This window comes from Hibiscus syriacus, unplaced genomic scaffold (assembly GCF_006381635.1).
Source record: "Hibiscus syriacus cultivar Baekdansim isolate YM2019G1 unplaced genomic scaffold, ASM638163v2 tig00117056_pilon, whole genome shotgun sequence".
NCBI classification, from domain to species: domain Eukaryota; kingdom Viridiplantae; phylum Streptophyta; class Magnoliopsida; order Malvales; family Malvaceae; genus Hibiscus; species Hibiscus syriacus.
The window spans coordinates 6,010,401-6,031,901 of NW_024063539.1; the positions used below are offsets into that span (position 1 = coordinate 6,010,401).

Consider the following 21,501-nt stretch of genomic DNA (forward strand, 5'->3'; position numbering starts at 1 on the left):
TGTAACGATGATTTCAAAGTGAATTTGGCATTGGATCGATATATAAAATTCGTGTTGTCTACGACTGTATGATGAAGAAGCTTAGGGTGCTTCGATGATGAGATCAAAAGGTCAATCAAGTTTATTTTGTTTGTACGTTGCTTCCTTAACTTCCATCCGGAAATGAACAAGAGTTTCGGTGGGTGTTTTTAGTTGGCAATGGCATTGGTTCTACCGTGCACAGTGAATCAAGATGCCAATACTTACTTTGGAATATGGATTACCAACATGCATTAGCGTAGGATACTAATTACATTTTTTTAATAATTTAATATTATTATAAGGTAATATACTTTTAGAATTTTTTTTAATTATTAACAATATACACCCACAATATTATTGTTTGAATTCAAAATCTCTAAAAATAATGATACTCTCGCTAACCATTGAAACTATTTAATGAGTTTATACACCCACAATATACTTTGTTTTAAATTGTTTAACTAGAAAATTCAATTCATAATTGATAATCAATGTGTCAAAATTAAGGTTAATGGATATTTTGTTCCTTGAATTTGATCTTATATATTTAATTGACTTATGATTTTTTTTACTTATATGACTTTAAATTTAATTTTAAACACTTAATTAATAGTTGAACTTAAAAATCACATTCATTGATTTAAAATTTTGTTTTTATTATTTTTTTAATATATTATATTTAATCTATCAATAGATATCTAGTGTCTTTTAAAATAAGTCGTTTAATTTAATCTTAAGTATTTAATTAGTTGGCATTTGAACTTTTTTTAAACTTATTTTGTCTTTGAATTTTTTTACCTACTTAATACATGGATTTTAAGACTGTCACGTACATTAATCTAAAATTTTAATTTTATTAAAATTTTATTGATATAATACGTTTAATCAATTGATATCACATGTCTTTAACAATATTCCTTTCTAGGAATGTTTTATGTCTTGCTTAAAGTTTAACAAAAATTTAATTTTAATTTTATTAAAAATGAAAAAAAAAAAAAGATCGATAATGTTTATTGATTTTTAAGTTTAATGGTTAAATTGAAAAAATTTAAACTTTAATGAATGAAATAAGAGTGAGAACAATTGAGTGATGAAATTCATAGTTTACCCGAAAAATAAATAATGTTGACAATTTCATCACGGATAAATTCCCATGGCATATATAAAATCAAGGCAAATTTCATGATTTGAGATTAATTATCCATTGATTCAGTTAAATTCGAACCTATAAATTTGCATCAACTCAGAACTTTCAGAAATCTCAAATCAACAAAATTTAATTTCTAAAAATCCCAATTAGTTGGCAATCTCCAACCTTAATCCAAAATGGCAACGGACAGTCCCCAGCTGAAGAAAATCATCCTCCTAACCGCCGACGAGCAGGAATTCGAACTGGAAGAAGCTGTAGCGATGGAATTCGGCATCGTCAAGACGTTCTTCGAAGACAATCTGGACACCTGTGATGAGCCCATGCCACTCCCGAACGTCGAATCCAAGTACCTCTCGAAGATCATCGAATACAGCAAGTGGCATTTGGTTCGTAAAGCTCAAAAACCCCGGAAACCGCGGAAGACCATAAACTTGGGGTCCGAAGACGAAGAAGACGAGGAAGCCAAGGCGTTCGATCAAGAGTTTTTCAATACGCTAGACAACGAGGGAGTGTGGCAGATGATGTTGGCTGCCAATTATCTGGACGCGAAAGAACTGCTGGAAATGCTGACGCAAGCGGTGGCGGATAAGATCCAGAACAAGAGCGTGGAGTATGTACGGAGGTTTTTCGGGGTGGAGAACGATTATACGCCGGAGGAAGAGGCTGAGCTTCGTAAAAAGTATGAATGGGCCTTCGAAGATGTGGATCCTGACGATGATATCTGATGGATTAATGTTGTTTAGTAGCATTTAAGAACGATGATTATGATCGATTGGTTTGAATAAGGCATCATCATATATGGGTAAAATAAATTGATTGATCTCTTAATTAAAATAACATGGCCGGTGGTTGATTTTCGTGTGTCATGATCAGTAACATCATCCTCTTCTACAATTTCAAGTTATGCTTTACTCTTTTGGTTATGTCCATAGTCAAGTCTGCATTTCACACACCACCTGTTTGTACATTATCGTCTCTTTCCTTCAACCGAAATAACACAGGTTGCCATTCACGATTCATCTCTCGCCAGGGATAGACAGAAAGGAGTATCGAGCATGCCATACTTTTTAAAATTTTAAAAATTCTCGTATATTTTAAATATTTTATTTCTATTTTCTATTGATAATTTAATTTTATTTCTTTAAAATTTTATAATTTTATATTCTTAAATTTGCAATATAATTTTTAGAATTCGTAATTAAAATTATACGTTGGTACTTGGTTGGAACTGAAATAAGCTTGCAGTTAAGCATGTCAAATTTTATCAGGATTTTTGCTAACAAGCGAACAAATCTTCCTTGGACCCTTGGGCTATATGTAGTTGTCATAGTGAGAACCGAGTACGGAGTAGGCCTTGTACATATCAATGGATGTCCACTCAATCCACCAAGATCCTGTCTCCAAATGTGATGTACGGGAATATTCGGGTCTCAGTGAGAGCTTTTTGTTTATGCTTGGGAGAGAGCTATGACTATCTCCATGGTTTTTTTCTTATAATCATAATATTTAATTTATGGCATAATGTATAAACAAATGTTTAAATTATACTTAAAGTTAACTTTACATGTTTAAAGTATTTTGCTTTAAAAAAATGTTTAATGTTTTTAACGTTACACTTTTAGATGTCTACTGTTAAATTCGATGGTTAAATGACACATGTCAGGCTTATAAAATTTAAAAATTTTACTTTAAAATAAAAAACATAATTTATTTATAAAAAATATAATTTTTTTCTTAAATAAAAAAAAACAAAACTCTAAAAACTCTAATTCCAAACTCCTTTACCTACGATATTGCCTTGGTCGTTTCCCTTTACCATTGGTCATTTCATCTAATCGGATTCCAACGCACGACGAAAAAAATCGTCGCTCGATCATTGGAAACATCACCTTTAATCGAAATCAATAAGTCATCACAATCGTCCATTTCTTACAACAATCGTCGCTTGAATCATGGGGTTCGATCATTGGATATTCAGGCGCTGTCGAGATTTTGATTAATTGCTAGCGTTTATTGCCAGCCGATTGTGGTGAGGGGATTGAAATCGAGGTTTTTTAGGATTTTGGGGTTTTTAACAATTTCAAAAAAGATTTTTTAAAATAATAATTGGAAGTTTTTTTAAACAAAAAATTAATTTATATATCTAACACGTGTTAAATAATAGTCAAATTTAATAACAGTTACGATCAAGATACCTAAAAGTGTGAACGTAGGCACCTACTTTTAACAAAAAGTTTAGGCATTTAAAGTTAACTTTAGATATAATTTGAGTAAATATTTTTACATTAAACCTTAATTTATTGATAGTCTAATTTAGATTAAAATATAATTTTATACTGATATTTATATAATTGTATACTAAATTTTAAATGAGATGTATATTTCAATTTTTTTTATTTTTTATCCAAGAAGGGGCCAGCCGTCCAACAAGCTGAAAATTTGTACAAAGCCAGCCAAGTCAAGCTAGGCCAACAAACAAAGCACAAAAATAAGATTACATTTAGAAAATTCCCAAGCCCAACAAATTACAACAAATGTCTTCCAATAAAACTCGTTCGGAGCAACACCCACTCAAGCAAATATAGTTATAATTCCATGGCCATCAACATGATTCTTACAAGGAAACATCATAAAACCAAACAGCAAATGACATGTTAAAGCAACATCCACTCTCAATGTTACAGCTTGTGCCTAACCTACCGCTAAAACAACCTAACTACAGGATAAAGCAGTGCTTGATTTAATTTCCGACTATCGGAAATGTCACTGCAACGAACCGATTACAATGTGTTGGCGAATCACGAATCGCTTGGCTGCTGTTCGGATTGCTGCTGCTGTGGCTGACCCTGAGGCCATGGCATGAAAGCCATGGGCGGTCGAGGCTGCTGGCCTGGATACAATGCAGCGGCTTGATCAATTGGTTTTCCCATTATCATCCCCGGTGATCCCACAGGATGCTGTGGGACATAGTAATATGGAATATCAGCAGGTGAGCCAACTAAAGGAAGAGTGGCCTTGGTGATCCCAAGTCCCTCGTCTTTCAGCTCATCTCTCGGAATAATATCGACTAAGAAATCAAAGACATCAGTCCTCGAAATTGCAGCTGCTATATCATTCTTTTGTAGTGTCCTCCTCTTGTTCTCTTCTGTGTGGATCCAAGAGCGTAAAGTCAGTTCCAAGATGAACATTTCACACGCTTTTGCAAAAATTACAGGAGCCTCTGCTGATATCATCCGCACGTCTTCATCCGCTTTCATTATCTTCTTTATCCGAGCAAGTGGGAGACTGTGATTCTTGAAGTCTACTGTTTGTTCGATTTCTTGCATCTGGTTAGCCCAGAACACTTGAAGCTGCTGCTGTTGTTGCTGCTGCTGTTGGTGGTGAAAGTGCTGAGCTTGTTGGTAGGCAAGTTGATGTGGAGAACTAGAGAAAGTAGCCGGAGGCTGAGTTTGTGAAGGGACAGCTACTGCCAGAGTGCCAGATGTGACCATCGGAGCAGTTTGGTAAGGAGCATTAGAATAGCCCATCTGCCCGCCACCAGGTACAACTCCCAACGTGGGCTGTTGCTGCTGCTGTTGTGTTTTTCCCGATTGATCCATGGTGATTTTACAGAGATCTCTTTGATCTTGTTCTATCTTCTCATTACCCCACGGCCACGCTGTTACAAATAAAGATAGAAAAGTACACATTAAGCTGATAAAAAGGTAATCTTGCTAACATAGATTCTTCAAACCGTCTTTTTCAAGATCATATAGAAATAATACACAAGTAGAGAAAAATAGCACATATTGTATCTCTTTTACGGTTTTTCCATTCATTAACATGACAAGAACCATCAACACAAGGATATATCTAAAAATCTTCAATAAATTTTACAGGGCATCAAGATCAAATGTCGAAGCAACACTCGATCTTCAAGGTGCAACACCATACAGAGATGAAACAGTCGATAAAAATAACTAAAATTTTGGCAATCACTACATGTGGATGGACATCTATCATAAAATAGACATACAGACACACCGCTTTTCCTATCATTCGAGCCGCAGTCCTATTAAAAACTTGAGTGCTAATCAGCAAGAATTAACACATGTTTGATTAAGTTGAATTCCAACAGTTGCCTATATTTGACCAAGGCGCTCTACCTCACTCTCCTCCACTTCCTCCTCCCTCAAAACCAAATGTTTGAAGGCTGATCGTGTTACTTTTCCCGCTAGTGACTATTACATTCAAATGGCATAAGCTCTAACACAATACAGGCAATACAGAAATTTCATAAAAGCCTTGTGATAATAAGCCTTCTCTTACCATCCCATAATACGAGTATCTCTAAACCATTTGAAACAGGTATTTCTTTAACATAAGTCTGTAGCTTGACCAGACACTTCCTCTATTACTGTAAATTATTTAAACAACTTATTCACAGTCATAGACCTACTCACTAACAATTTTAATGGAAGAAGAAGAAGAATTAAAACACATTTCAGAATGCAGATAATTTGATTCCACGTACATGAAACTAGTCAGGTTTATGATAAATGAAGCTTTCCCTCATGAATTAGTAAAATAGCAACAAAATACTGTTGTATTGCTAATTCTTGTAACGACACGTTGACTGAATTAAATAGCAGTGACGAAATACCATCTTACAGATAATCCATTTCTCGACAAGTTGAATGAATTTATAACAGCATCAAAATGTCATCTCATAGCTAATCTGATCTTTGACAAGTAAGCTCAATATTTTTCACTTATGAACAATATGAAAGCAACAAGATGCCACAAATTTTATTTTATTCTATTTCATCTGCTTGGATTCATGCTGCGTAATATGTTTCCTATAATAAAATGTGAGTATAACTAAATTGGCAAATTGAAAATTAGTTTCAATTTTTTTTAACCAAACCAAACTTCTGAAGAATCGATCACTGACACCTAGCGTTAACTCAGACAGACAATTTCCATTCCAGTACTGATTAGAAATTGAAAAGAAACAAAAGCAGATGAGAAACCAACTGAATTTCACTAGTTTTATTCCAACCTGCAGATATGATTGATACTTAAATTACTTTAATAAAACTCAGAAATACAAGTCCATCTAATCTTAAAACTGAAACCTTTCAAATTCCAGATCCTAAACTTAAAAAGCTACCACATCCAATTGACATGCATGAGTAACCTAATTACAATAGAGCAATTGCATTTTTAATTCACATCAGAGAAAAAAAAATACAAACAAATAAAACCCCAAAGCTTTATTTCCTTTTTCTAGAAAGAAAACCATACATGCAGTGGAAAGGGAATAAACTTCTGGGCCATCCCACCCTAATAATAACAATAACAGACCTGTTTGCTTCCTAAGATTCACTAAGAAATGATAACAAACTTCTTTTCCAGGCGAAAAGTAAAAAAAAAAACCGAAATTTCTTTTATGGTCCTTTCCCACCAACCAAACAAGAAAAGTAAAAACCCAGAATTATTATTTTTTACCTGTGATCTATCTTCCTTTCTCCAGTTGAATCTTCTCAGGAAACCAACAAGAAGAGAGAGACAATGGGAGACTGGAAACGGAGAGCTGATAGAGCTTTCAATTTGAATGTTCAATAAAATAAATAATTAAATAAATTTAATTTTGGAAGAGAAAGAGCTTTCTGGAGGTATCTAACAAAAGGACACGTTTCGATCAATGATAACACCCGACCCGAGGACAGTTTTAGTTTTAGTTCATTCCACGTGTCAAACACCAAGTGGTCAAATGGGTCAGAGGAAGAGGCTCACGACCTCACGTATTCTACCTCGAGGGAAATGGCTGCGAACGTAAGTGGGCGAAGAGTCACTGAAGATATGATTGTAAAACCGGATAATCGTTTAGGTTTCAGTCGGATCTTATCAAGTAAGGTAAAATCAGATACAGGTTAATTTAGGTAAATTTAATATTTCGACTCGGATCAGGTCGGGTCCAAGTCAAATCAGGTCGGGTCATTTTTAGGTTGATTTGACATCAGGTACAGTTCGGGTTCAGGTCGAATTACTTTCAATTCGAATCGATGTCAGTTCAGGTCAAAACAGTTCAGGTCTGAAGCAGTTAAAAAGTAGGTTAATTCAGGTTCGGATGGACTTCAGGCGGATCTCGTTCAGATCGGGTCATATCATTGGTAGATAAAATTCAAGTCGGATCTCTATCAGATACGGATTAAGCACAAATCGGGTTAATTTTTAATTTTGGATTAATTATTTTCGTCTTTCGCGAACGTTGAATTGCAATTTGTAATTGTATATGATTTATAGTAAATTATTAAGAATATAAATAACCATGGTTCAATTTTATGAAAAATACAAATTTAAGAATTAAATTGAACAAATATGAAATTACAAATAAAAAATTAAATAAATTAAACAACACACATTGATGAGGGATCAAATCGAAATAATTTTAAATTGTGAGGTTGAAATTAATACAAAAAAAATATTAAATTATACCTATTTAAAAAGTTATGGGCCAATTAAAAAATAGAAGTAAGTAATAAGTATGGATCAATTTCAGATGCAAATAAAATTTAGAGGATTAAATTGAACAAATATGAAATTACAAATAAAAATTTAAATAAATTAAACAACGCACATTGATGAGGAATCAAATTAAAATAATTTTCAATTTTGAGGTTGAAATTAATACAAAAAATATTAAATTATACTCATTTAAAAAGTTATGGGCCAATTAAAAAATATAAATAAGTAATAAGTATGGGTCAATTTCAGATGCAAATAAAATTTAGAGGACTAAATTAAACAAATATTAAATTACAAATAAAAATTTAAATAAATTAAACAACAAAAAGGGATCAAATATGAAAAATATTGTAAAATGGACTAAATTGCATTCATTTCAAAAGTTGAGAAAAAAATTAAAACAACTAATATATATATATATATATATATATATATATATATATATTATGTATAAACTATATATACCATGTATAAACTATAATACTATATAGTTTATATATGAACTATTGAACTATATAGAAACTACATAGTTTATATATAAATTATATATGAATTATATATAAACTATACAATTTATATTTATATATGTATAATTATAAATAATATATATTGTATAAATTATATAGTTTATTAATATAAACTATATAGTTTATATATATATATATATATATATAGTATATATGGTTTAGGGATTAGGATTTAGGGTTTGTATTTGTATTTGTATTTATATAAACTACATACTATAATTTATATTTATATACTATTTATATAAACTATAGTTTATATTTATATACTATATATATGAACTATAGTTTACATATGAACTATATATATACTATAGTTGATATTTATATATGAACTATAGTTTACATATAAACTATATAGTTTATATACTAACTATATTTTACATATAAATTATAGTTGATATTTACATATGAACTATAGTTTACATATGAACTATATATATAAACTATATAGTTTACATATGACCTATATAAATAGTTTATTAGTGAACTATATAAACTATTTATATAATATATACTATATATATAAACTATAATTTATATTTATATACTACATACTATAGTTTATATTTATATATTATATATATAAAAACTATATATACTATATAGTATAATTTACATATGAACTATATATAAAAACCATGTAAACTATATACTATAGTTGATATTTATATACTATATAAAATAATTTATACTATAGTATATATAAACTATATAATATATATATAAACTACATATTATATAGTTCATTAGTATACAAAAACTATATATTATATAGTTCATTAGTATATATAAACTATATAGTATATGTAAACTATATATTATATAGTTCATTAGTATATATAATCTATATAGTATATGGTATATACAAACTATATATTATATAGTGCATTAGTATATATAACCTATATAGTATATGGTATATACAAACTATATATTATATAGTTCATTACTATATATAAACTATATATTGAAAAGTTCATTAGTATATTATAACCTATATATTAATTTATTAATATATATATATATATATATATATATATTAATTGAAAGAATTGGAAAATATATAAGGATCAAATTAAACAAATTTTAAATATGAAGCTTAAATTAATAAATTATAATATTAAATTTGGACTAAATTGAAAAAAGTTGGAATATGAAACTTAAATTAATATATTGCATCATTAAATTTGGACTAAATTGAACAAATTTAAAATTAGGAGACCACGCTACAATTTCACACAAAGTTAAAAAACACGTGAGTCATACCCAAACGCGAAACCCAAACGAACCCGTATAAAAGGCATTTTTTTCATTTTCAGCATTTTCCTCTCGTTTTCTCATTTCATTATTTTGCTCTCTCTCTCCAACTCTCTGATTCTCTCAAATCCTCTGTCTTCTCTCTAGAAAACCAACAATGTTCTTCATTTGTTCATCTCAATTATTCCCCAAAACCCTCATTTGATCTTCAAAAACACCAAAACCAAAACATTTTCGTGTTTTTTTATCAAACACCCAAATATTCTTCCGTGTTCTTCATTTGTTCATCCAGTTCTTCCCCAAAACCCTCCTTTAATATTCAAAAACACCTAAACACAAACCATTTCGTGTTTTTTTCGATCAAACACCCAAATTTCATTGGTGTTCATTCGTGTTCTTCATTTGTTCATCCCAGTTCTTCCCCAAAACCCTCATTTGATCTTCAAAAACACCGAACCCAAACCATTTCGTGTTTTTTCCAATCAAACACCCACAAATTCATCCAATGTTCATCTGTGTTCTTCCCCAAATCCTTACAAACACCCAAAACTTAAAACCAACTTGTTTTTTTCGATCAAACACCAAAACCCAAACTATTCATCTTTTCTAACCCCTAACCCTAAACCACTATTCATTTTCCTAACCCTTAACCTGAACCCTAACCTTAACCTAAACTCAAATAAACTCGAACCCGAACCCAAACCCAAACCCAAACTGATTTATTGTTGTTGATGTAAATGATGTACTGGTTTATTGTTGTAATGTAAACTAACCATGGTTTTTTTTGCAAGGGGATGTAAATGATATATTGTCCGAAGCAAATGATTTAAATAAATCCTCTAAGAGGAAATCCACTGGTTCATCCGATTTTGGGAGAAGAACCTCTCCTGTTTGGGATCACTACACATTCACCAAATCTGATGATGGTTCTGTTTATGCCGAGTGTAAGTATTGCAAAGTGAAAAGGTATAAAGTTGATTCTTATATTGGTACATCTAACCCTAAAAGACATACTGAGAAATACCAAGCATATAAAGATTTTCTTGCTGAAAATCCTGGTAATGTAGCTTCTTTTGATCAAAACAAATATTGTGAATTGTTTGTTGAGGCTATTCTGTGTCATGGTTATGCATATAGTATTGTTGATAATGAAAAACTTAGGGATTTACATCATTACCTTAATTCTTCTATTAAGGATATATCTAGGTATATTGTTACAAAGTATTACATGTTGGAGCATGAAAAGCATAAGAAATTGCTACTTGATTCAATGCATACTATTTCAAGTCGTGTTTGTTTTATATGTGATGGTTGGTCTGTCTGTACTTCACGCTCTTATTTTGCTCTTACTTCTCATTATGTTGATAATAACTGGAAACTTCAGTCTAAAATTCTTAATTTTCGTCGTTTTCCTCCTCCTCATGATAGGGAGTCAATATTTAAGTTTGTTAAAAAGATGATATGTGAGTGGGGTCTTGAAAAAAAGCTTTTACCATTACACTTGATAATGCTTGCAAATGATAAAATGGTCAGGAGACTAAAAGATGATGTGAATGTTATTTCTCATCTTCCATGCAATGGTAAGTACTTCCATATAAGATGGGATGCCCACATTTTGAACTTAATAGTTCAAAAAGGTTTGAAGGTAATTGATTCTTCTGTTAATAAATTATGTGAGATTGTTAAGTTTATTGATTCTGCTGATTCTCGACTTTGTGCATTTGAATTAGCTGTTAAAGACTGTGAAACTTCTTTCTCTGGTAAGTTAGTATTGGATGTTTGTAACATCCCAAACTATGGGTTAGTGACCAAATTGTAAAGTTTCAGAATTTGGTGACTAAAGTAGAAGAATGTATTAATTCAGTGATTTATTTGGAAGTATTTCCTAAAATTTGTTAGTAATTATTAAAGGAACTAAAGGGTAAAATGGTCATTTGATCATTTAAGGAATTAAAAATGTGATAGTGGGGATATATATATTTTTACACGTGGGAGTGTAGGAAACCAAAAACAATGTCTCCAGAATTCTCTTCTTCTCCTCCTTTCTTCTTTGTGCGTGAAGCTCCAGCTCAAAGGTGAGTTTCTTAATTAGTTGGTTATTTGTTGAATTAAAAGTTGGGTTATGATTCTTAGGTGATACTTAAGCTTAAGGAAAGCTTAAGTTATCTTAAGATCAAAAGATAAATGAGTTAGGGAAGATTAAAGATTTGGAGTTCTTGAGTGAATTTCCAGAATGGAGTTGATAAGTTGAACTTGAAACTAAATTTGACTTGTCATCAGCTTAATTAAGAAGTATTAAGTGTTAGAATTAGATTTGAAACATGTGGAAAATAGGGTATGATTCTTGAAATTCCTAAAGATAAGAGGATATTAAGGTTAAAGATGAGATAAATGAATTTTAATGAGTTTAAGTATGTATATGTAAGTTAGGAATATGAAAGGGGTTGAAATATGAAGGATTTAATCCAAAAAGAATGAATTTTTAGGTTCAAAAAGAGGATTCTGGCAGAGTGCATCGATGCATATTCATAGTGCACCGATGCATCAAGGTTAAAACCCAGAAATTATTTGAAAGTGTATCGATGCACATGTAGTGCATCGATGCACTCTTTTAATCTAAAAGCATCGAATGCAATTGGTGCATCGATGCATAAGACATGCATCGATGCATCCCAGTAATAAACAAACATCGAATGTATTTTATGCACCGATGCACAGGTAGTGCATCGATGCACCGATAGGGAATGCATCGATACACTATGCAGTGCATCGATGCATACCTTCATTAAAATATGAAATGGGCTTCTTTTTTAGCCTAAGAAGCGACAATTTAGAAGATATCAATTAGTATACTGATATATATCAATGTATTATTATGATGTAGATATAGAATAAAGCTTGTTCCGGAACAATCTAAGGATTAAGATTGATTCAAAGCAAACAAGGCTAAGGTGAGTGCACATTCTCCAGTATATGAGGTTCAAGGGAAAATAAGACTTGTGATAAGTCTATTTCCAATAGTGAAAAACATGAATATGTAAAAGGATATAAAAGATAATGCCCATGTTATGTGTCATGAGAGCTAGGGGTATAGTTGGCATGCCAAGAGTCGAGGGTCTATGTGGTCCTTCGGGACATATATGTATTCTTTGGAACATGTGTGAAGTGTGGTGAGACACATACTTGATCCCTAGTATATGTATATGATTCTTAAGGAATGATATGTGGTCCTTATGGACATTATTATATGGCACTACAGTGCAATTCTATGTGGCACTTCGGTGCAATTATATGTGGCACTTCGGTGCAATTATATGAGCCGTGGTGACAGCATTAGTGCACAACCTCTATATACTCGCATATCTTTAGTTCTCACATGTGTATCATGGGCTATTAAATAGATAATATTAATAAAGTGATATGATAATATGTTTGTTTCCTTGTGGAATTTCATGTGTGATATTGATTGTACAAATGGTAACTTATAAGACCATATGATGAAAGGAATCAATGATAGTATATATATATAGTTTACATGACATGATATGTATATGTGCAATTGGTTATGGTATATGTTATATGATATGGATATGGATATAAGAGATCATAGGAATATGAGATAAGAGAAATGAATGATAATGACATATATGTATGCATATATTTGTTACATGTAAAAGTATGAGTGGTATGAAATGATAGTAGTAATTGTTTAGGTATGATTATTAGTTACTGTTTACCTTATATGTTTATATGCCTCACTAAGTCTTTGACTTAGCGTGTAAGTGATTTACACGTAGGTTTCGAGAAGAGTAAAGAGCAATGTGGAGCAAGACAGGTCAGTTATCCTTACTAAAGGTCAGATCAGAAAAGATGTGAATAATATGTATTTTAGTATATAAAGTTCTAGTTGGCATGTTTTCAAAAGAATATATTGTTTAAGCTATGAACAGTTTTATAAATGTTTCGAATAGTTATATGTAAATAAATAAGTGAAATATACACGCTCTGATTGGTTTTGTAATAATGAAAATGTCTTTTATGTAAATTAGTCATTTATATGTTATAAAAGTTTTAAATTACTCACTATTTTATACAAGTACATGTTTTAAAAGGTCAATGTGACAACTCAGATTCGTATCCGGGTCGGATACGGGTTGGGGTGTTACATTTAATGGTATCAGAGCTACGGTTTAGCCGATTCTAGGCATCAATCGAAGTAAAAAGTGTTTTAAAAAGTATACATGCCAACATAAAGTGAATAATTTCTGATCTGATAGTGTAAGGAGTGTATTGTCTTGCTAATAGAATTAAAATGTTATGTTATATTAGATGTATGATCATGAGAGCTTCCAAAGTGAAGCACAAGGTAATAGACTGAAGGTAATAGCATTCACTTGCCCTGGCCAGGCAGGGAGAAGAGCAAAAAACCTCAGAAAGTGCATGTATAAACTTAGGGAATGTCTTCACCATGTTGAAGAATATTCTGATGAATTTTCAATTTATATTTTTTTTAACTCATAGAATGAATGTATCGAAATAGTTGAAAAGTTAAGAGCACCCGAGTTCAAGGATGGATTTGAGGAAGGTTCTGTTGTTACAGACCTATGGTTAGATGATATGATAGAAGGTTTTTATTTCTCCAAAGAGGAGAAATTAAATTGAGTAGTTTCGTTACTACTTTGATAAGTTAGAGTATGGCGGATAAATGAAGCTCGAATATATGAGCTTGAAGAAAGGGAATTACACATGCATGTGTATAAAAGTAAGTTTGATAAGTTAAGCAGATTTATTGTTGAATTGATTCTGATTAAGAAGGATAAAAAGGATACATGTGATTGATTGTTTAAGACTTGTGCCTTAAATTAAAAGAGTTTTACTGGTTTTGAAATTGTTCTCATTTCAAGAAATGGTTGATCGTGTTAAAGCTCTAGCGAGAGCTAAGAATAAAAGGATTGGAAAAAAAATCTCAGATGATTAAGAGAATTAGTGCTTCATAGAATTTTAGCACCATCAAAGAAAGGTAGAGATTCTGGTTCAACTTTAAACCAGACATGAATTAGTTGTATTCTCCGTCATAGAATCAAATTAGATGAGAGTTCGACAGACTCCAACAGTAGGTTTGATCTTGAAAGATTAAATAAAGAGTTAATTGAGGATAAGTCAGGGTTAAAGACAACCCTTGTGAATTGGGTTAAAAGCTCTTTTAGAAGTTATGTAAATCGAAGCAGAAAAAGTATTTTAAATGGATTAGATGAGTATTGAAATCTGGTGATTTTTTTTGAAACAAGTGGAGAAAACATAAGTATAAGAATAGTAAAGAATAAGGTTTTGTGCAAGTAAAGTTGACTATCAAAGTAATGAAAATGTGATAAGGAGTGATAGTTAAGGATAAATATATGTGATATAAAAGAGCATGGGAGTATGAAGAACATGATATGGTTTAGTTATGTATAAGACAATGCGGATTATAAAAGGATAAATGGATAAAGACCAAGGAATGAATTAAGTGTTTTGCTAGAAATTAAATAATATGAAGGATAAGAAGTATTTTAAATGTATCAAGTGAGGTGGATACTGTTTTTGTATTTAAGATGGAAAGAGTTAGCGTGGGCTAACAAGATTATGGGATGGAATGTATTGAAATTACAAGATTTCAAGATATGGTAGGTTATGATAACCAAATATGAAGTGAATCTGGATACAGTTGTATACTGTGATTATAGTAAAGTGATAGAGTGAAGGAAGTGAGGATTTAAATGTTTGAGTAAAACTAAGGATTGATAAGAAGAGTTTAACTATGGGTACATCAATGATCAGTTTATAAATAAAGGAAGTTAGAATGTTAAGCTTGAATAATGGAAGTGACATGATGTATGAGATTGAATGTTTATTTGATTAGTTGAGTAAACTATTGTTGAAATAATTCCGACTGCAAAGAATGTATATGAATGGTTCGATGAAGGTTTATGTTTTAGATTGGAAGAATCGATGTTGACTAACAGAGTTATAAGATAGTAGTGTATTAAAGTTAAAGGATTAGAAGATGATTTCAGGGTAAGCTAATTATGTATGGTGTGGATTGGGATATGGTTATGTATTTTAATCATTGAAATGAAAGGTAATAAAGGAGACAAGGCATAATATTGTATATGAATGAGAGTATGGGTTCAATAAGTGAATTACACTGGGTTGATTTTAACTGAAATGATGTTTATGATTAATTTGATCAGGGCTTACGCCCTAGATTGAAAAGTTGTTATTAATTAGATGTAATGGCATGGATGTTAGAATTATCAGATTTGAAGGAAACATAAAGTAAGTTAATCAAATGAGATACGAATCTGGATGTGGTTGTGTATTTTGATCATATAGATATGATATAGGCAAGGAGATAAATATTTATGTGTTTTAAAGAAAATTTTGAAGGAAGAAAATACAAGCAAAATACGATAAGAATGAGGTTCTGTATAAGTGAAGTTGATTAGTAAAGTTATAAAGATATAATAAAGATTGGTAATCAGAGATAAGTTTAAGTGATAGGAATAGAGTATGTGAACATGAAAGAAATATATGATTGGTGTATAAGAAGATTTTGATTTATGAAGAAAATGAAAGGATGAAGTTTAAAGAATTAGATGTGATAAAGATTATGTTGAGATATAGGTTATAAGTTTAACCAGAAGTAATAAAGGTATGTCAGGTAATATGAGAAATTGTTTAGTTATGCAAAGTGTATGTTTAATCAGTTATGATGAAGATTCAAGGTTATGTTTCTTGGTCAAGTGGATGTAGTCAGAGAAATGAATAAAGATTTATATGTATTAAGGAAGTTTTGGAGTCAGTTAAGTAAGGATGAAATAAAAGTTTGGTGATTCTTGAAAGACAATTGAAGATTGACAATGAATTTGATTGATTTATGAGTTTGAGTAATAAGAATTAATGTTATTGTCTATCTGATAAGTGACATGATAGGAGATATAAAGTAAAAGGTAGTCGAATAATTGAAAAGATAAGAACCAAGTTATTAAAGATGATACAAAAGATTAAGTTCAGAAAGCATCATGAGAACGTTAGAAGATATGTTCTTCTCAGGATGTGCACTGAAAATTTGAGGACGAATTTTTAAAAGGAGGGGAGATTTGTAACATCTCAAACTATGGGTTAGTGACCAAATTGTAAAGTTTCAGAATTTGGTGACTAAAGTAGAAGAATGTATTAGTTTAGTGATTTATTTGGAAGTATTTTCTAAAAGTTGTTAGTAATTATTAAAGGAAATAAAGGGTAAAATGGTCATTTGATCATTTAAGGAATTAAAAATGTGATAGTGGGGATATATATTTTTACATGTGGGAGTGTAGGAAACCAAAAACAATGTCTCCAGAATTCTCTTCTCCTCCTTTCTTCTTTGTGCGTGAAGCTCCAGCTCAAAGTTGAGTTTCTTAATTAGTTGGTTATTTGTTGAATTAAAAATTGGGTTATGATTCTTAGGTGATACTTAAGCTTAAGGAAAGGTTAAGTTATCTTAAGATCAAAAGATAAATGAGTTAGGGAAGATTAAAGATTTGGAGTTCTTGAGTGAATTTCCAGAATGGAGTTGATAAGTTGAACTTGAAACTAAATTTGACTTGTCATCAGCTTAATTAAGAAGTATTAAGTGTTAGAATTAGATTTGAAACATGTGGAAAATAGGGTATGATTCTTGAAATTCCTAAAGAGGAGAGGATATTAAGGTTAAAGATGAGATAAATGAATATTAATGAGTTTAAGTATGTATATGTAAGTTAGGAATATGAAAGGGGTTGAAATATGAAGGATTTAAGCCAAAAAGAATGAATTTTCGGGTTCAAAAAGAGGATTCTGGGCAGAGTGCATCGATGCATATTCATAGTGCACCGATGCATCAAGGTTAAAACCCAGAAATTATTTGAAGGTGTATCGATGCACAGGTAGTGCATCGATGCACAGGTAGTGCATCGATGCACTCTTTTAATATAAAAAAAATCGAATACAATTGGTGCATCGATGCATAAGGCATGCATCGATGCATCCCAGTAATAAACAAACATCAAATGTATTTTATGCACCGATGCACAAGTAGTGCATCGATGCACCGATAGGGAATGCAACGATACACTGTGCAGTGCATCGATGCATACCTTCATTAAAAGATGAAATGGGCTTTTCTTTTAGCCTAAGAAGTGACAATTTAGAAGATATCAATTAGTATACTGATATGTATCAATGTATTATTATGATGTAGATATAGAATAAAGCTTGTTCCGGAACAATCTAAGGATTAAGATTGATTCAAAGCAAACAAGGCTAAGGTGAGTGCACATTCTCCAGTATATGAGGTTCAAGGGAAAATAAGACTTGTGATAAGTCTATTTCCAATAGTGAAAAACATGAATATGTAAAAGGATATAAAAGATAATGCCCATGTTATGTGTCATGAGAGCTAGGGGTATAGTTGGCATGCCAAGAGTCGAGGGTCTATGTGGTCCTTCGGGATATATATGTATTCTTTGGAACATGTGTGAAGTCTGGTGAGACACATACTTGATCCCTAGTATATGTATATGATTCTTAAGGAATTATATGTGGTCCTTATGGACATTATTATATGGCACTACGGTGCAATTCTACGCGGCACTCCGGTGCAATTATATGTGGCACTTCGGTGCAATTATATGAGCTGTGGTGACAGCATTAGTGCACAACCTCTATGTACTCGCATATCTTTAGCTCTCACATGTGTATCATGGGCTATTAAATAGATAATATTAATAAAGTGATATGATAATATGTTTGTTTCCTTGTGGAATTTCATGTGTGATATTGATTGTACAAATGGTAACTTATAAGACCATATGATGAAAGGAATCAATGATAGTATATATATATAGTTTACGTGACATGATATGTATATGTGCAATTGGTTATGGTATATGTTATATGATATGGACATAAGAGATCATAGGAACATGAGATAAAAGATATGAATGATAATGGCATATATGTATGCATATATTTGTTACATGTAAAAGTATGAGTGGTATGAAATGTTAGTAGTAATTGTTTAGGTATGATTATTAGTTACCGTTTACCTTATATGTTTATATGCCTCACTAAGTCTTTGACTTAGCGTGTAAGTGATTTACACGTAGGTTTCGAGAAGAGTAAAGAGCAATGTGGAGCAAGACAGGTCAGTTCTCCTTACTAAAGATCAGATCAGAAAAGATGTGAATAATATGTATTTTAGTATATAAAGTTCTAGTTGGCATGTTTTCAAAAGAATATATTGTTTAAGCTATGAACAGTTTTATAAATGTTTCGAATAGTTATATGTAAATAAATAAGTGAAATATACACGCTCTGATTGGTTTTGTAATAATGAAAATGTCTTTTATGTAAATTAGTCATTTATATGTTATAAAAGTTTTAAATTACTCACTATTTTATACAAGTACATGTTTTAAAAGGTCAATGTGACACCTCGGATTCGTATCCGGGTCGGATACGGGTTGGGGTGTTACAATGTTCCTACTCGATGGAATTCTACTTACTTGATGGTTCATAGGGAACTTGAGGCTAGATTAGCAATTAATTTGTTTGTTAATAGGAAAAATGAGTTAGATTTCATTACTGATCATGAGTGGGAAATTGTTCAAACAATCTGTGATTTTCTTGAGTCTTTTTATGAAATTACTACTTTGTTCTCTGGTTCTAAGTATCCCAATTCTAACTTGTATTTGGCTAATATTGTTTCAATTGAAAAATTATTGTGTGAGGCTCATAATGATCCCTGTGAAGGTATTTCTGCAATAGCTAAACCCATGCTTGAACTATTTGAGAAATATTGGTTTGATCACTCAATGATTCTCACTTTTGTTGTTTTACTTGATCCTCGATATAAATTACAACTTCTGAAAGAGTTGTACAATGTTCTTTATGTTGAGGATGAGGTTCAAAGAAGGGTAAGTCTCATTTATAATGTGTTTCTTGAGTTATATATGTATTTTATTCAAAAAAAAAATACACCTTGTGGTTTTTCCTCTTCTTCTTCTGTCCAAAGTAACAAATCCTTAGGCAAAAGTGAGTCAAGTTCCAATCGGCCTCGAGCTTTTAGAAAATCAGATCTATTTCAGGTTAGTAATTACAATTTTAAGTTGAATTTATCTTATTTATTTCTTGTTTTCATTTACTAATCTTTGTCTTTTATTTTTTAGACTTTCGATGCCAATTTAGCTGCTTCAAGGAGTGGACGATCTAACGTTGATTCTTACATCAGTTTGCCTCTTGTCCCTCATACTGGAGAAACTGAATTTGATATTTTGGATTATTGGAAAAATCAAAGTATTTCATATCCGGTACTTTCTCGCATGGCGAGAGATATATTGGCTATTCTAATTACTTCGGTTGCATCCGAATCCTCCTTTAGTATGGGGGGTCAAATTTTGAACAAATTAAGAGCTAAACTCTTACCTAAAGATGTTGAGATTTTTGTAACAACCTGTAATTGGTTGTATGATTTTGAGTCGGGGGATAAGGAAGAAGAATATCTTTTTGTGGTTAACGAGTCTTCATTGTAAAGGTAATCCAAATTGTTTTTTTATGTTAATGTCATTAATATTTCAAATTGTTTATTAATTATTTTAATTTTTCTTTGTAATTTTTAGGGTGTTTAAAGGTCCCTGAAATCATTCGAATTAGAGATTTGAATTAGAAATTTTGTCTTCTTTATTCCCTTCAAATGTAATTTAATATTTAATATTTATTATGTTTATTTAATAAAAGTTTCAAATAGTTCATTAATAATCCTTTTCTTTTGTAGGGTGCCTTATTGCCTTACAAGATTTCATACTTGGTGCTTGATTCTGTTTTATTCTATTTTATATTGTTTGCTTCTGTTTGATATTGCTTGTTTCTGCTTGATATTGTAAGGGTTTGGTAAAGTCAGAAATGTTTGGCACTGTTGGCCATCGAATTCCCTTTGGCTTTACCACTGATTGTATGTTTTCTTAATGCAGGATGCCTGCTGAATCGATGCAACGATACTTGTTGAATTGGTACATTGATGCTTGTCGGTTGCTGTTGTTTATTACTCGCTGATGCCTTGTAAATTATTTTTGTTGGTCCGACTTAAATCAATTTTAGAACCTTATAAATTCTTATCTAAATAGTTACTCATATTGAATTATGTTGGTGACATTTTAGCTTTTAAAGCTAGAAAGTTTCCCATAATTAAACATGTTGGTGGCATTTAGGTATAAATGCTCGATGATGATATTTTTGGTAGTATAGTTAGGCTTTTTAGCCTTGTAAACATTAGCTATAGGATCTGAGAGCATTTATTTCAACATAAATTTATTTTGTTTAGTTAATTTTATTGTAATTTTAATGTTTTCAAGTGTAATAAAATTACTTTCATTTATAAATATTTTTTTAGTATTTGTAATGTTATTCAAGTTTTTAATCTTTAATAAGTCCATCATTTCAACTAATATATTTTTATTTTAAAATTTCAAGTTAAGTTTACTTAAATTATTAATCAATTTTCACATTAAAAGTAAATTAAATTTATGAATATTTTAACTCAATTAATATAACTTAATAAAATCAAGTTCAATAAGATAATATTTAAATTTAATTGAGTGATTATAAATAAAATTTAAAATATAAGAAATATAAAGAAATTTATGAATTGGAATTAACATAAAAATCAGATTTATAATATACAAATTAAAATTAATATAAATCTAAATTTTAAAAAGTAATCATATTAATTTAATTATTATAATAATTTATGATAAAATTTCAAAAAGTAATCATATTAAATTAATTATCATAAGTTTATTTATAAATTTAAAATAACATAATTATATTAATTGTAACTTCACTTATAAGTCATGATAATATCAATTCACTTTAACAACATGTCGGATCATTTACAGGTTGAGTCAATTACAGGCCAGATTCATAACAGATTAGGTTGAAAACAGGTCGGGTATTTACCAGGTTAATCTCGGGTTCGGG

The 21,501-nt window shown here is 30.8% G+C and overlaps 2 protein-coding genes across 3 annotated transcripts; one reads left to right on the plus strand and one right to left on the minus strand.

Annotated features, from left to right (window-relative positions):
• Window positions 1-1,321: 1,321 nt before the first annotated feature.
• On the plus strand, window positions 1,322-1,896 carry LOC120198583 (SKP1-like protein 14). The gene has a single exon (XM_039199891.1). The coding sequence runs from the start codon at window positions 1,348-1,350 to the stop codon at window positions 1,894-1,896; it is 549 nt and encodes a 182-aa protein (XP_039055822.1). The 5' UTR covers window positions 1,322-1,347.
• A 1,829-nt stretch (window positions 1,897-3,725) lies between these two features.
• On the minus strand, window positions 3,726-6,784 carry LOC120198582 (nuclear transcription factor Y subunit C-2-like). Of its 2 annotated transcripts, none has more exons than XM_039199890.1 (2): window positions 6,662-6,784; window positions 3,726-4,820 (listed from the first exon to the last, which is right to left on the minus strand). In XM_039199890.1, the coding sequence occupies exon 2, from the start codon at window positions 4,768-4,770 to the stop codon at window positions 3,970-3,972; it is 801 nt and encodes a 266-aa protein (XP_039055821.1). In that variant the 5' UTR covers window positions 4,771-4,820; window positions 6,662-6,784; the 3' UTR covers window positions 3,726-3,969. The 2 variants fall into 2 exon arrangements, with proteins under 2 accessions (XP_039055821.1, XP_039055820.1); XM_039199889.1 differs by having other exon boundaries at window positions 3,726-4,829; window positions 6,662-6,770.
• Between the last annotated feature and the right edge of the window lie 14,717 nt (window positions 6,785-21,501).

What these genes read in the sequence shown, in the direction of transcription:
- LOC120198583 (XM_039199891.1), top strand. Translation starts at nt 1,348, where the DNA reads ATGGCAACGGACAGTCCCCAGCTGAAGAAAATCATCCTCCTAACCGCC.
- LOC120198582 (XM_039199890.1), bottom strand. Translation starts at nt 4,770, where the DNA reads ATGGATCAATCGGGAAAAACACAACAGCAGCAGCAACAGCCCACGTTG.